Here is a 13,701-nt window from a genome sequence, read left to right as displayed (position 1 = left end):
CAACATCTCTCTCAGGATGGCTGAGGCATCCCGGAAGAAGAAGGAGAAGCGGAGGAAGTGGAACCGATACCTCCTGATAGGCCTGGCGACCGTCGGCGGTGGGACAGTGATCGGTGAGGCCGACTGGGGAGGACAGCGCTGGGCCAGGATCTGCAGTGCGAGAGGCCCTCCAGGCTGGGAGGTGAGGGTGGGTGGGGCCAGGCTGGAAGGCGGCACTGGTGTGTGACAGATGCCTTGGCAGTGGTAACTGTGTCCTTGGCATTGTTGGCCACTTCCATAGAAGGCAGTGGGCAGTGCTTGCTTCGGCAGCACACATACTAAAATTGGAACGACACAGAGAAGATTAGCATGGCCCCTGCGCAAGGATGACACGTAAATTGGTGAAGCGTTCCATATTTTAAAAAAAAAAAGGTGCCCCAAACTTTACAACTGTAAACTGTTCTCCTGCAGGTGTGACCGGGGGTCTGGCCGCCCCCTTTGTTGCAGCCGGAGCTGCCACAATCATCGGCAGTGCTGGGGCAGCAATGCTGGGTTCCACGGCGGGCATAGCTGTCTTGACCTCACTCTTTGGTGCTGCTGGAGCTGGCCTCACAGGTCAGGTTCAAGGGGGAAGCGTGGGTTGTGCAGAACTCAGCCTGGAGGCCCAGAAGTTCTAACCTGAGATGGCTCCCTGCGGGGCAGAGCACAGGTGACCCTCCCCACTCTGGGCCCCAGCCCTGCCATACCTTGCAGTGACTTCCTGGGGACCTGGGCAGGTAGCTGGGCAGGAACCCCCACATTCCATGTGCACACTTCTGCCATTCGGGAGATTCCCAGGGAGCCTCCTTGCTTGCAGGACATGACTGCCCTCCCTTGGCCACCTTCCCTGTGTCCATGTAGCTCCCATGAGCGCGCGCGCGCGCAAACACACACACACACACACACACTGTCTGCTCCCCTAGTGAAAGCCACTATGCTGCTGAGAGTTGTGCTCAGTTCAATCCACTCTAATGCATGCTGGGAAGGGATAGGAGGCAGGACCAGCTGAGTCACGGGTGAGCAGCGGTTAAAAGCCTCAGCTCAGACCAGACCCAGCTCTGCCCTCAACAGCTGGCTGGCCTCATGGCCTCTCACGCTCTTCTGCAGTCAGGAAGTCTCATGGCACCTTGTGTGTTGAATGCAAAAACAAAACCTGTCTGTCCATTGGTGCACACCCTGTGGGTGTGAGCACAGCCACTGTGTGAGCATAGCTACTGGGGGTGTGAACACAGTGTGTGAATGTGAGCATAGCTGCTGTGTGGGTGTGCGTGTAGCTGCTGTGTGGGTGTGAGCGTAGCTGCTGTGTGGGTGTGAGCGTAGCTGCTGTGTGGGCGTGAGCAGACAGGTGCTGTGAGTGTGAGCAGACAGGTGCTGTGGGTGTGAACAGACAGGTGCTGTGTGAGTGTGAGCAGACAGCTGCTCTGAGTGTGAGCAGACAGGTGCTGTGTGGGTGTGAGCAGACAGGTGCTGTGTGAGTGTGAACAGACAGCTGCTGTGAGTGTGAGCAGACAGGTGCTGTGGGTGTGAGCAGACAGGTGCTGTGGGTGTGAGCAGACAGGTGCTGTGTGGGTGTGAACAGACAGCTGCTGTGTGGGTGTGAGCAGACAGGTACTGTGGGTGTGAGCAGACAGGTGCTGTGTGAGTGTGAGCAGACAGATGCTGTGTCGGTGTGAACAGACAGCTGCTGTTGATGTGCGCAGACAGGTGCTGTGGGTGTGAGCAGACAGGTGCTGTGTGGGTGTGAGCAGACAGGTGCTGTGTGGGTGTGAGCAGACAGCTGCTATGTGAGTGTGAGCAGACAGGTGCTGTGGGTGTGAGCAGACAGGTGCTGTGTGGGTGTGAGCAGACAGGTGCTATGGGTGTGAACAGACAGGTGCTGTGAGTGTGAGCAGACAGGTGCTGTGTGGGTGTGAGCAGACAGGTGCTGTGGGTGTGAGCAGACAGGTGCTGTGAGTGTGAGCAGACAGCTGCTGTGTGGGTGTGAGCAGACAGGTGCTGTGTGGGTGTGAGCAGACAGCTGCTGTGGGTGTGAGCAGACAGGTGCTGTGTGGGTGTGAGCAGACAGGTGCTGTGTGAGTGTGAGCAGACAGCTGCTATGTGAGTGTGAGCAGGCAGCTGCTCTGAGTGTGAGCAGACAGCTGCTGTGTGGGTGTGAGCAGACAGGTGCTATGGGTGTGAACAGACAGCTGCTGTGAGTGTGAGCAGACAGGTGCTGTGTGGGTGTGAGCAGACAGGTGCTGTGTGAGTGTGAGCAGACAGGTGCTGTGTGGGTGTGAGCAGACAGGTGCTGTGGGTGTGAGCAGACAGCTGCTGTGTGAGTGTTAGCAAACAGCTGCTGTGTGAGTGTGAGCAGACAGCTGTTTGTGGGTGTGAGCACACTGTGAGTGTGAGAATATATACTGTGTGAGTGTGAGCAGACAGGTGCTGTGAGTGTGACTACCGCCACCATGTGAGTATGAGCACAACTGTTCCCACAGATGCTCACCGGGCCCTGGTCTCCTCTGTCTCATTCTTGTGTCCGGGTCTTTAGGGTACAAGATGAAGAAGCGTGTCGGGGCCATTGAGGAGTTCACATTCCTGCCTCTGACTGAAGGCAGGCAGCTGCACATCACCATTGCCATCACCGGGTGGCTTGCCTCCGGAAGATACCGTGAGAAACGGGGCAGAGTGGGCTGGGGGCAGGGACGTTGGTGGCACTGGCTGTGGGTTCCCCTCCCTTGTGTGCCTCTGGGGCATGGGCGTGAGAAGCCCCATTTCTCAGAAGACTGAGCCTCAGAAGGGTGTGGCGACTTTGACTCACCTCGATCCATGCATCCGTTCACCCATCACCTGCACACCTGCTGGTCTATCCATATCCACAGCCAGCCAGCTACCTACCCATCTGCCCAACTATTCATCCTCTGGCCCATCCATCTACCCAGTCAGGCTGTAGATTTCCAAAAGGCTGCACTTGCTGGGTGCTCCAAGCCTCGAGAATTCAGGGGTGAACAGCACAGTCATGGCTTCTGTTCCCAAGAGAGAGGACAGACACAATGGTAGGCAGGCTTTGTGGAGGACACAGAGGAAGAAGTAGAGAGCATTCTATGGAGGCTTCCCAGAGGAAATGCTGGCTATAGTTAGCCTGAAGAAGCAGCAAAAAGTGGTTAAGAAGCAAAGGGGGGAGGATATTGCCAAGGCCCAGAGTTGCACAGGAATCAAAAGGAGTCGTGGAGGGCAGGGCCAGACAGAGAGGAGCATGGGGGCTGTGGCAGGGGTCAGTCCACTGAGCCATGTGACCTCAAGCAAGTTACTTAACTTCCCCATACCTCGGCTACCAAACTTGTCAAATGGAGCAAGGCTAATCCTGCCCTGTAGGTTGCTACAAAGACTAAATTAGAGTCCACAGTGCACGGAAGGCTGGGAAGGCTTCTCCTGGAATGGGAGATTGAGGCAAAGGGGCAGCAAATGGAAGAACATAGGCAGGGGTGGATGTAGATTTATGTGGTTTTTTTTTTCTTTTTTGCATATCTTTTTTTTTTTTTTACTATTTTTTTATGATGTAGTTCCACAGGCTCTGGGATATCCCCTCGCTGCTCCCCAGACCTCCTCCTCCCACTGACTTCCTCTATATTATTACAATAGTATAGTATTTCATAAACAGTCATAAGTCTATCATCCTGCTATTTAAGCCTATCCTGACATTGTAGGTGTGGACAATGGCAGAGAGTCCAGCATCCTATTGTCAAGATGTATTTAACAGTTTCATTAGGAGTTTAGTAGAGTTGCATACTGCATTGTATCTTCACATCTAGTTATGATAGTCTCCACTGCACAGTTACTATACATCTCCTTAAATGAAAAGCCATAGCGGCCCGGCGCCATGGCCTAGCAGCTAAAGTCCTCACCTTGCATGTGCCAGGATCCCATATGGGCGCCGGTTCTAATCCTGGTGGCCCCGCTTCCCATCCAGCTCCCTGCTTGTGACCTCGGAAAGTAGTCAAGGACGGCCCAAAGCCTTGGGACCCCGCACCTGCATGGGAGACCCAGAAGAGCTCCTGGCTCCTGGCTTCAGATCAGCACAGTACCGGCCATTGCAGTCACTTGGGGAGTGAACCAATGGTTGGAAGCTCTTCCTCTCTGTCTCTCCTCCTCTGACTTTCCAATAAAAATAAATAAATCTTTAAAAAAATGAAAAGCCATAAAACAAAGTCAACAACAGGAAGAAAAATAGAAAAATTACAACAACATGAAGTTCAATAACATGCTAGTGAATGAATGAAAAAGAAAATCAAAACCTTCTTAAAGAAAATGATGCTACTCTAAACCCTATGTATCAATAAGGAAATTAATAAGAAAAAAACTTTTTGAAGAAATGAAAAAAATATCAAAACCCATGAGATGTAGCAAAATCAGTATTGAGAGGGATATTGATAACATCAGATGCTTACAAAAAATTGAAATATCTCAAATGATCTAATGCATCTCAAGAACTTATTTTAAAAAGAAAAAATGAACAGGAAGCAAGAAATTATAAAACCACAGCAAAAATAAACAGAATTGAAATTTTAAAACTACAAATTGCAGCAAGAAAAAGCCATTTGTTGAGAAGCTGTGCAAAAACAAACTTGGCCAGACTAGCCAAGATAAGAGAGAAAAACCAAGTAAAATTAGAGATGAAAAAGAAAATGTAAGAAACTAGTAAGGCGATCTCTTCTTGCTGAATGAGTCCTTTGATCATTATGTGGTATCCTTCTTCACTGCTTTTAATATTTTTCATGTCAAAGCCCATATTATCTGATATCGGAATGGCTACACCAGCTTATTTTTCTTTTCCATTGGCCTGAAATATCTTTTTCCATCATTTCACTTTCAGTTTTCACGTATCTTTGTTGGTGAGCTGTGTCTCCTGTAGGCAACAGATAGATGGGATTTGTTTTTTGATCCAGTTTTCTGATCTGTGGTTTCTAAGCTGTGTTGTCCCCTCGTCTAGAGGTTGATAATCCTGATTGTGTTCGGAACATGGTTCTTCATTTGCAATCACTTGTGTCACTCCCCTCTGCGAGTTTAAGTCCTGGGCTGTTGTGCTAGACTTCCACCATAGTCTCTGTAGCTCTAGCTCCTGGATTGCCACACTCCACCCTCTGTGATCCTATGCTGTGGGCCGCACCATTGCCTGCACAGCCTTCTTCCCAGTCCTGTTCAAGCAGTACCATGGATTAGGGAGACAGCAGTTGTCTTAAAGCTGTCTTTAAGACTGGGCTGTCTGCAGTGCTCGTCTTGCTGGAAACTGCTGGCTGTTAGGTCTGGGGGCCACCTGGGCCTATTTGGGGTGGAACCCATAGAATACCAAGTAGGTACTATTTTCCCTATGAGACCAATGCAATGTGTTGAGGTGGAAGTGAGTTCTCTCCTGGCTCAGCACCTATGCAGCCAGCTGTTCCTTCAGTCCCACAGCCCTTTCCTCAGTACACAAAATGGTGCACAGTGTGGTACTGGTAGAGTCTGGACCTGCTGGCCATTAGATCGGGAGGCCACCCAGACCTATCTTGGGTGGAACCCGTAGGATACCAAGTCAGTCAGTACTGTTTTCCCTGTGTGACCAGTGCAATGCGTCGATCCAGAAATGAGCTCACTCCTGGCTCAGCACATGCACAGCTCGCTGTTGTTCCTCTAACCCACAGCCTTTTCCTCAGTACTCAAAATGGCACCCAATGTGGCACTGGTGAGGGTCCGAGCCATGAAATCCTGTTCCTGCACCTGTCTGCTTGGGCTCTGCCACTCTGCTTCTGCTCGTGGTCGAATCAAGCAAATCAGCAGGACGGGCAATTCTGTGCCTGGGTTACCTCCTGAGCTCCTGGTGGACTCGCTTCCCACCTAGCTGCTAGTGAAACTCTGATAGCAGATTGCTGACTGCCTCTGGGTTATCTGGTCACTGCAACACCACTCTGCTGTCTGCTGCTTCCCCATGTCCACAGATCTCCAAGTGTCCCTCTGCTCTCAACCTGTCCTCTCCTTTTTCCCTGGTTTGCACCCTCTCTGCTTCACTCTTGGTAATGATTCTCCGTCTGTTCAAACATGTCCTCACTCTATTCTGCCATCTTGATTCTCCAAGATTCCAAGATTTATATTTCTTTTTTTTTTTTTAAGATTTATATATTTTGTATTACAAAGTCAGATGTACAGAGAGGAGAGACAAGAGAGGAAGATCTTCCATCCAATGATTCACCCCCCATGTGACTGCAACGGCCAGTGCTATGCCAATCCGAAGTCGGGAACCTGGAACCTCTTCCGGGTCTCCCACACGGGTGCAGGGTCCCAAAGCATTGGGCCGTCCTCAACTACTTTCCCAGGCCACAAGCAGGGAGCTGGATGGGAAGTGGAGCTGCTGGGATTAGAACTGGCGTCCATATGGGATCCCGGGGCGTTCAAGGCGAGGACTTTAGCTGCTAGGCCATGGCACCAGGCCCAAGATTTATATTTCTTAAAAGGTCATGTTCCTCTTTTTTGCATAAGTAAGTTGGGTCCCAGAAAACTTGGGTGACCCAGTAAGACCACAGCAAAGCTTGGCTCAAATGCATCTTGCCCAGTGTTCAATTCTTCCCCCGTCAATGGTTGTTGAACCAAGGTGCTGCCGATCCACAGCCACACAACCTGTCCTGTGTGTGGCCAGCTGCTGAGTGCCAAAATCATTTCAAGGAGCAAGAAAATAATTCCTCATCTAGAAAATAGTTCAAATGATTTAACTCTTAGAACTAACCTAGGAAGGGTGATAAGTAGTATCTCCCCTCTTCACAGTTGAGCAGTGAGGCTCAAGGTCATATAGTGATAGGCCCAAGGTCACCCACTACTAATGAGCACAGGCATTGGGATCCACACCACTGAACTGACCCATGGGGCAGCATAGTACTGCATGTGCTATGCTAACAGCTGAGGCACACAGGCAGCTGTGTCCTCCATAGGCAGGGGGTAGCCCCTGTTGCTGCCTGTCTGGGGCATCCTCTGCCACAGACACACATGACTGAACCTTGCCATGTTCTCCCCAGGTACCTTCAGTGCCCCATGGGCTGCCCTGGCCCAGAGCCGCGAACAGTACTGCCTGGCCTGGGAGGCCAAGTACCTGATGGAGCTTGGCAATGCGCTGGAGACCATCCTCAGTGGGCTTGCCAACATGGTGGCCCAGGAGGCCCTCAAGTACACCGTGCTGTCTGGTAAGTCCCTCCCTCCAGCGCCCAGCACATACCCGCAGCTGTCATTGCCCAAGGATACCCCGAGCCACTCCCATCCCCAGGGTTCCAAGGGACACGGAGAGATGGAGACTGCATTGTCATCAGAGAGGAGGTGATGGTCTTTGTGGAGAGGTGGCAGGCAGCCCACCCACTGCTTGGTGTATCAGCTAGTACTGCCCGCAAGCCACCCCAAACTCAACGGCTGTAAAAACAACCCTTCCTTGTCTCAGCGAAGCTGGAGTGGGCTGCTCTCAGCTGGGCCTCCCCAGGCCTCCACTGGTCCAGGCTGCTTGGCTCTGCACCTTCTGCCTCTCCCCTCCCCTGGGTCACAGGCTAGCCCATAGCCATGGGAAAAATAGCCCCCAACACAAACCTACCTCAAACCTCACTCCTAACTCCACAGTGGGGGAGCTGTGACAAGGCACACCACGGAGCCACTAGGCAAAGCAGGAGGACCAGCTGGGCGTGGTGACGGATTGGGGCCATCTTCAGTACTCCCACATGTCATGAGTGCTTGAGCAGAAGGAGTTTAGTCCACGTATAAGGAACACATGTGTCCCGAACTCCCCCATTGCTGCTTATCAGTTCAAGAATATTTAGAAAATGGGCAGATTCCAAATTCGACAAACTCCAGACCAGAGCATTCATTAGCCTGTCAGGTCCCCAGAAAACTGCACACACATGCCCTCCATGACGGGTCTCCTGCCTCCCTAGGCATTGTGGCCGCTCTGACCTGGCCAGCTTCGCTCCTCAGTATGGCCAACGTCATCGACAACCCCTGGGGGGTGTGCCTGCATCGGTCAGCAGAGGTCGGCAAGCACCTGGCCCACATCCTGCTCTCCCGACAACAGGTACTCGGGCTTGGCTGTGAGGGCTGAGAGGCGAGGGGGACGTGGGGATGGACGCATGCAAGCCCCCTTGGAGGCGGCCTGGTGGCCTTGGGGACATGGCTGGTGTTGGCTGCTGCCCTGCTAGTCCAAGTCCTGACGGTGTCCTAGGATGGATCCCTGAGGCAGAGTCTGTGTCTCCACCAAGTAACAGGGCCACCTGGGCAAGGCAGAAAGATGCCGACCGGCCAGAGGGAGGTGGCTCCTGCATGTCAGCTTCCAACGCTCAGTCCCAGCACCTTGCAGCAGACACTTCTGACCCAGATGGCAGTGAAGCCAATAACAGGAGCTCTGCGGGCTGCCCGCAGGACACCCATGCCAGAGACCCATGCCCATCTCAGGCCATGAAACTGCCACCTGGAGAAGTCTGCAGGGATCTAATGCTGAGTGCGGTGGCCGGGAAGACTAAGCACCACGGTGCTTTGAAACTTTGAGTGCAATAAAGATAGACTCCCCTTTGAAAATGCACTTGGGTGGAGGAACAGGCCTGTAGCCTGTGTCAGAGTCCTGGTTCAATGCCATCTCTGGCTCCTGACAATTGCTGGCAATGCAGATTCCAGGAAGGCAGCCGCACACTCAGGCAGTCCCCGCCAAAGGGGAGCTCACTCCCTCACTCTGTCTCTGTCTGTCTCTCTCTCTCTCTTTCTGAAAGTGTATATGTGTCTGTCTGTCCCTCTAATAAACAAATAAAATAAAATTTAAAAAGCTAAGCAGGGAGGAAATATGAGTAAATGGAGACCAACATTGCAGAACTAGTGTCAGAGGCAATTGCTGATCTGTATTGCTTCGAGTGGAGAACACCCAAAGCAGCAGGGGCTCCCACAATGCAGTTTTTTCCCCCCCGGAGAGGCTGGGGAGGACCATGCCACACTGAGCTGTCACTCACAGGGCAGAGGCCCCGGATGCTCCATCTTGCTGCACTGTCCCGGGTCACCTCTACCTCCTGGGGTGCAACAGCAGTGGCCTGAGCTCCAGGAAGCAGGAGAAGGAAGGGCCAAGGCCTCCCAGCATCCCAGCAGGTGTCTGGTTGGCCAACGCCATGTTGTACGACCACCCTCAGCTGCCAAGGAAGATGACGCCAAGTGGCAGTCAAACCAGCTGACATGTAGTGACAGTAGCTCCCCCTCTGTCCTCAGGGGATGTCCGCCAGGAACCCCAAGTAGACACCTGAGTGGCAGGTAGTACCAGACGCTGTATAACACAGGTACTTGGAAAAGTAGAGGAATGGACTTAAGTCTAGGGAGGGACTGTCTAATCTGGCAGCTAACAGGCCTGCATCCCACATCAGTGTCTGGGTTTCATTCACAGCTCTGACCTCCCAGTAACGCAGCCCTGGAAGGCAGTAGTGAGGGTTCAGGAACTCGCCCTCACCACCCACCGAGGGGGCCTGGAGTGGGTTCCTGGCGCCCAGCTTCAGCCTCAGCCCAGCCCCAGCTACTGTGGGCATCTGGGGAGTAAAGCAGCAGACAACAGCTCTCTTTTCCTGTCTGTCTGCCTCTCAGTTGTGTGTGTTTTTTTTTTAAGATTTATTATTATTGGAAAGCCAGATATACAGAGAGGAGGAGAGACAGAGAGGAAGATCTTCCATCCGATGTTTCACTCCCCAAGTGAGCCGCAACGGGCCGATGCGCGCCAATCCGATGCCGGGAACCAGGAAACTCTTCTAGGTCTCCCACACGGGTGCAGGGTCCCAAAGCTTTGGGCCGTCCTCAGCTGCTTTCCCAGGCCACAAGCAGGGAGCTGGATGGGAAGTGGAGCTGCCGGGATTAGAACCGGCGCCCATATGGGATCCCGGGGCGTTCAAGGCGAGGACTTTAGCCGCTAGGCCATGGTGCCGGGCCCAGTTGTGTTTTTTTTTAAAGGTAAGTTTATCTTGATAAACAGAACATTCTGCAGTTCATGTACAGTTTTTTCCTAATACACACTTTCCATGAACTTAAGAGGCGTCCACATATACTGTCTTCTCCTACACATACAAATGTGTATGATTCCAAGGTTTCTGACACCACAATGCATGAGCCTTCAGAAGCTCTCTTAGACATGCCCATGATAAAGTTTAAATTTAAATTATAAATTAATACAGTAAGATATTAGCAACAATAGCTAATCATAAAATAGAACAGTTGTCACAATACACTTTAATTCAGCATGAATATGATCTCCCGCTCAAAATGCCTCATTGTACTGCAGTCACCATTCTTGTGGTGATGGGAGGTGACCCAGTGAGATGGTGTGAGGTGATAATGGTCACGACACATTGCTAGTTTGTTTCACAGAGGTGACTTGCTCACATCTGGTAACTGAGGTGTCTCCTGAGTGACTTACAGAAGGGTAGTGTGCCCGTGTGGATACGCCAGGCAAAGGATGCTTCACATCCTAGTGGGACAGAGCAGCACAGTGTGAGATGCCAGCTTGCTACTCAGAACAATTTAAAACACATAGATTATTTCCTTCTGGAATTTTCTACTTAAAAATTTTGAACTAAAGTTGACTACAAGTGACTCAGATCACAGAAAGGGGAAGTGTGAATTTGAGGGACCTACTGTACTGTGGGAAAAAGAGACTGACATTGAAGGACACGTGATGTCTGTCTCTTGGCAGCTTTAGCTGTAAGACCAAAGTGGCCCTGGCTAGCCAAGTAGCCAGTCTGCTCTCTTCCAGGTAACAGTGTCGGCACCCAGGACTAAGTGATGTGTGTCAGTGTTCTGTAGATGCTGTAACTAATTACCCAATCTACTGACCTTAACCAGTGGCCAGGGCCAACAGGTTAAACTGCCTCCTGCAATACTGGCATCCCATAGCAGAGTGCCAGTCTGACTCCCAGAGGCTCTACCTCTGATCCAACTTCCTGCTGCTATGCCTAGGAAAGCAATGAAGAACAGGCTAAGTGTTTGGGCTCCTGCCACCCACATGGGAGACCCCACTGAAGCTCCTGCTTGAGCCCATCTCCCAGGGAAGAAGAGGTGGACCGAGATGAAAAGGAGTCAGCCCAGCCAGCAGCTGCCTGTTGGCCTCAGAGGAAGCCTGTTCAACAGCAGGTGCACTCCTGTAGAAATGAGGGCATTGACTCACCACTGTGAGTGTGGGCCACACCAGCACAGGCCTGACTCATCGAGGGTGCAAGAGGCTCTCAGCAGTGGGCGAGGGCTGCTGGGGCCCCTCAGATACTCTGTCCTTTTCCCCCAGGGCCAACGACCTGTCACCTTGATTGGCTTCAGCCTGGGAGCCAGGGTCATCTACTTCTGTCTGCAAGAGCTGGCACAGGAGAAAGGTGAGTCCAGCACATGGTCACAGAACCCCTGCCAAGTGTGTCCCCAGACCAAGGGTTCTGGGCCAGGAATCGTGAGCTTGCAAGGCTTAGAAACACCAAGGGGAAAGTTACAAGTGGCTTTAAAATAGAAGAAAAAGTAGTTCAACCTTTGGGAGCCAAATGAAAGCAGATGAGACACAAACAGGCCCCAAAGAGTGAACTTGCCCTTGTGATCTAAGTAGGGCACCCTGGGTAGAGGTGTAGGGCTCGAGAAGTCACTAGGGTCCCACTGCCCCAGGAGGCTCTGGTGTACAATCCGTGTGTCTCCCAGCTTGTGGAGGTGGCAGGCAACAATGGCACTCCTCATTGTGATGTCCACCACCGTCACCACAATCATGGTCTGGTCCTCCACATCTTCCTTTGTCTTCTCTTTTAAGCACAGTGCCACTGGATTTAGGGCCCACCCTGATCCAATAGGGCTTCACTCAGATCCTTAGACACTTCTGCATAGACCCTTTCCCCAAATGAGCCCTCATGCACAGAGTGGACGTATATTTGGGGTGGGGGTGAGCTGCACTGAGACAACAGAAGGCCCAAGGGCCACAGCTCTGGACCCCGTGTGCGGTCAGATGCTGGATCTGATACATCTGTCAGCAGAGGTGGCTGGCAGGAGGAGCTGGCTGGAGAATGGAGAGGCAGAGCATTTGGGGTACACACCTGATTGCGGAACAGGGACCACCCTCCTGGTAGAGCATGGTGGCCTCAGGCTTAGAAGGAGCTGGGAGAAACCCGTGAGCCAGGGCACCGTAACAAGTAGGAGCCGGGCTGGAGTGTCAGCACCATTCTCACTAGAGAATCCAGGCCCTGTCTCTCCACCCACAGAGATGCTAGTGCCATCCCAAGGGGCCTGCTGATTGCAGCAAGGGGTCCCAGGGATCTTTTTGCAAATCTCCAAAGCGTCAGCTGGTGGCATCAGCTAGTGGTGGTCACTCAGCAGCTTCTGCTTATCCAAGACTGTCCTGTCCTCCTGCAGCTAGACGGGCAGTGTGGCCCCTGCTGACAGCACAGACGGGCAGTGCACTTACTGCTGACAGCACGGACGGGCAGTGTGGCCCCTGCTGACAGCACAGATGGGCAGTGTGGCTCCTGCTGACAGCACAGACGGGCAGTGTGGCCCCTGCTGACAGTACAGACGGGCTGTGTGGCCCCTGCTGACAGCACAGACGGGCAGTGCACTTACTGCTGACAGCACAGACGGGCAGTGCGGCCCCTGCTGACAGTACAGAGGAGTGGGAACAGGTGCCACCAACAGATCCTGAACACTTAACGGGGTGGGTGGGGCTTCTGCTCTTATTTTAGCCTGGCAGTTCCAAGAAGGTGCAGAGCCTAGAGCTTCCACCCTTGCCAGACTGACTCCCCGCCTTGCTGTGGTCTGAGGACAAGAGCAGTTGCCTGGTCACCAGGCAGGTGTACCTACATCCTTGGCATTGACTGCTGACGGACTGTGCTGCTGTGTACACCCTCTCTGCACAGCCCCTGCTCGCTCGCTGCCCTCACTGTCTCTCTCTCTCTCCTGTCAGTAGCCTCCTTCTCCCTGGCTCTGTCCATGATCAGTGAGGGGACACCACACAGTGGGAAGCACCTCTGCCCCATTCGGGAGGCCCAAGAAAACAGCTCAGGGTCAGGTTCACAAGAAAAATCCAGGCTAGTGTCAGAGGTCAGGCAACAATCACCCTGGAAGCAGAGGTGCAGTTGGGGCCAGGTGAGTTTCTGCTACGGCAAGCGGCGAGCGTGGAGCTTCCCTCTCCTGAGACCGCTCCAGCACCCTGAGGTAAAGTAAGTCAGGCAGCACCCTCCTCCTGCTCCAGATAATTACCCAGGACCCCTTGGCCCACTGAGGGGAACCCACATATCCCGCCCCCCTGTAACCTCAGTTCCTCCCTCCTGTAGGCCGGGGTCTGCTGATCTCAGCATCCCTGGTATGACTTGGCGCCCCAGGCTCTGACTTGGCACCCCTGGTGTGACTCAGCACCCTGGCTCCGACTATTGCCCATGCTCCTGCTACTCTGAGATCTGTACCTGTAAACTTGAGAAGCTCAGGAAAAACAGCAGGACACCTCCGTAACTGTCGGGGTTACTGAGAGACAGGCTGAGTGTAGCATAACAAAGCACCCAGGCACAGAGGGTTAGAGCCCCTCCCCCCAAAGGGCTTAACACAGGAGCTGTGGCTGGCTACAGCACAGTGAGCAAAGCAGGGCTGTTCTGGCTGCACGGTTGCTGGGCGTGATTCTAGGCTGTGAGTTTGGCTCAGATCTGTTCCGTGTGTGTTTGTGCTGGTGAG

The 13,701-nt window shown here is 52.8% G+C and overlaps 1 protein-coding gene and 1 non-coding gene across 3 annotated transcripts in view; both read left to right on the top strand.

The window, feature by feature from the left end:
* The window catches only part of TMCO4 (transmembrane and coiled-coil domains 4), a 72,168-nt gene that overhangs the window by 37,678 nt on the left and 20,789 nt on the right, over window positions 1–13,701 (top strand). The window contains exons 6-11 of one of the 2 annotated variants that reach the window (XM_058676125.1): window positions 16–113; window positions 451–594; window positions 2,549–2,668; window positions 7,041–7,205; window positions 7,938–8,074; window positions 11,297–11,381. In XM_058676125.1, coding sequence (XP_058532108.1) covers window positions 16–113; window positions 451–594; window positions 2,549–2,668; window positions 7,041–7,205; window positions 7,938–8,074; window positions 11,297–11,381 — 749 coding nt within the window. Of the gene's footprint in view, window positions 1–15; window positions 114–450; window positions 595–2,548; window positions 2,669–7,040; window positions 7,206–7,937; window positions 8,075–9,246; window positions 9,289–11,296; window positions 11,382–13,701 lie in introns of those variants that run through there. The other variant, XM_058676132.1, reaches the window with a different exon arrangement.
* Window positions 294–400, top strand: LOC118758653 (U6 spliceosomal RNA). Its single transcript, XR_004995754.2, has one exon. It is a non-coding gene; the product is annotated as a U6 spliceosomal RNA (small nuclear RNA).

The sequence above is a fragment of the Ochotona princeps genome, chromosome 2 (genome assembly GCF_030435755.1).
Source record: "Ochotona princeps isolate mOchPri1 chromosome 2, mOchPri1.hap1, whole genome shotgun sequence".
Classification (NCBI taxonomy): domain Eukaryota; kingdom Metazoa; phylum Chordata; class Mammalia; order Lagomorpha; family Ochotonidae; genus Ochotona; species Ochotona princeps.
The sequence above is the reverse complement of the archived record's forward strand: the minus strand, read 5'-3'. Positions and strand labels throughout refer to the sequence as shown.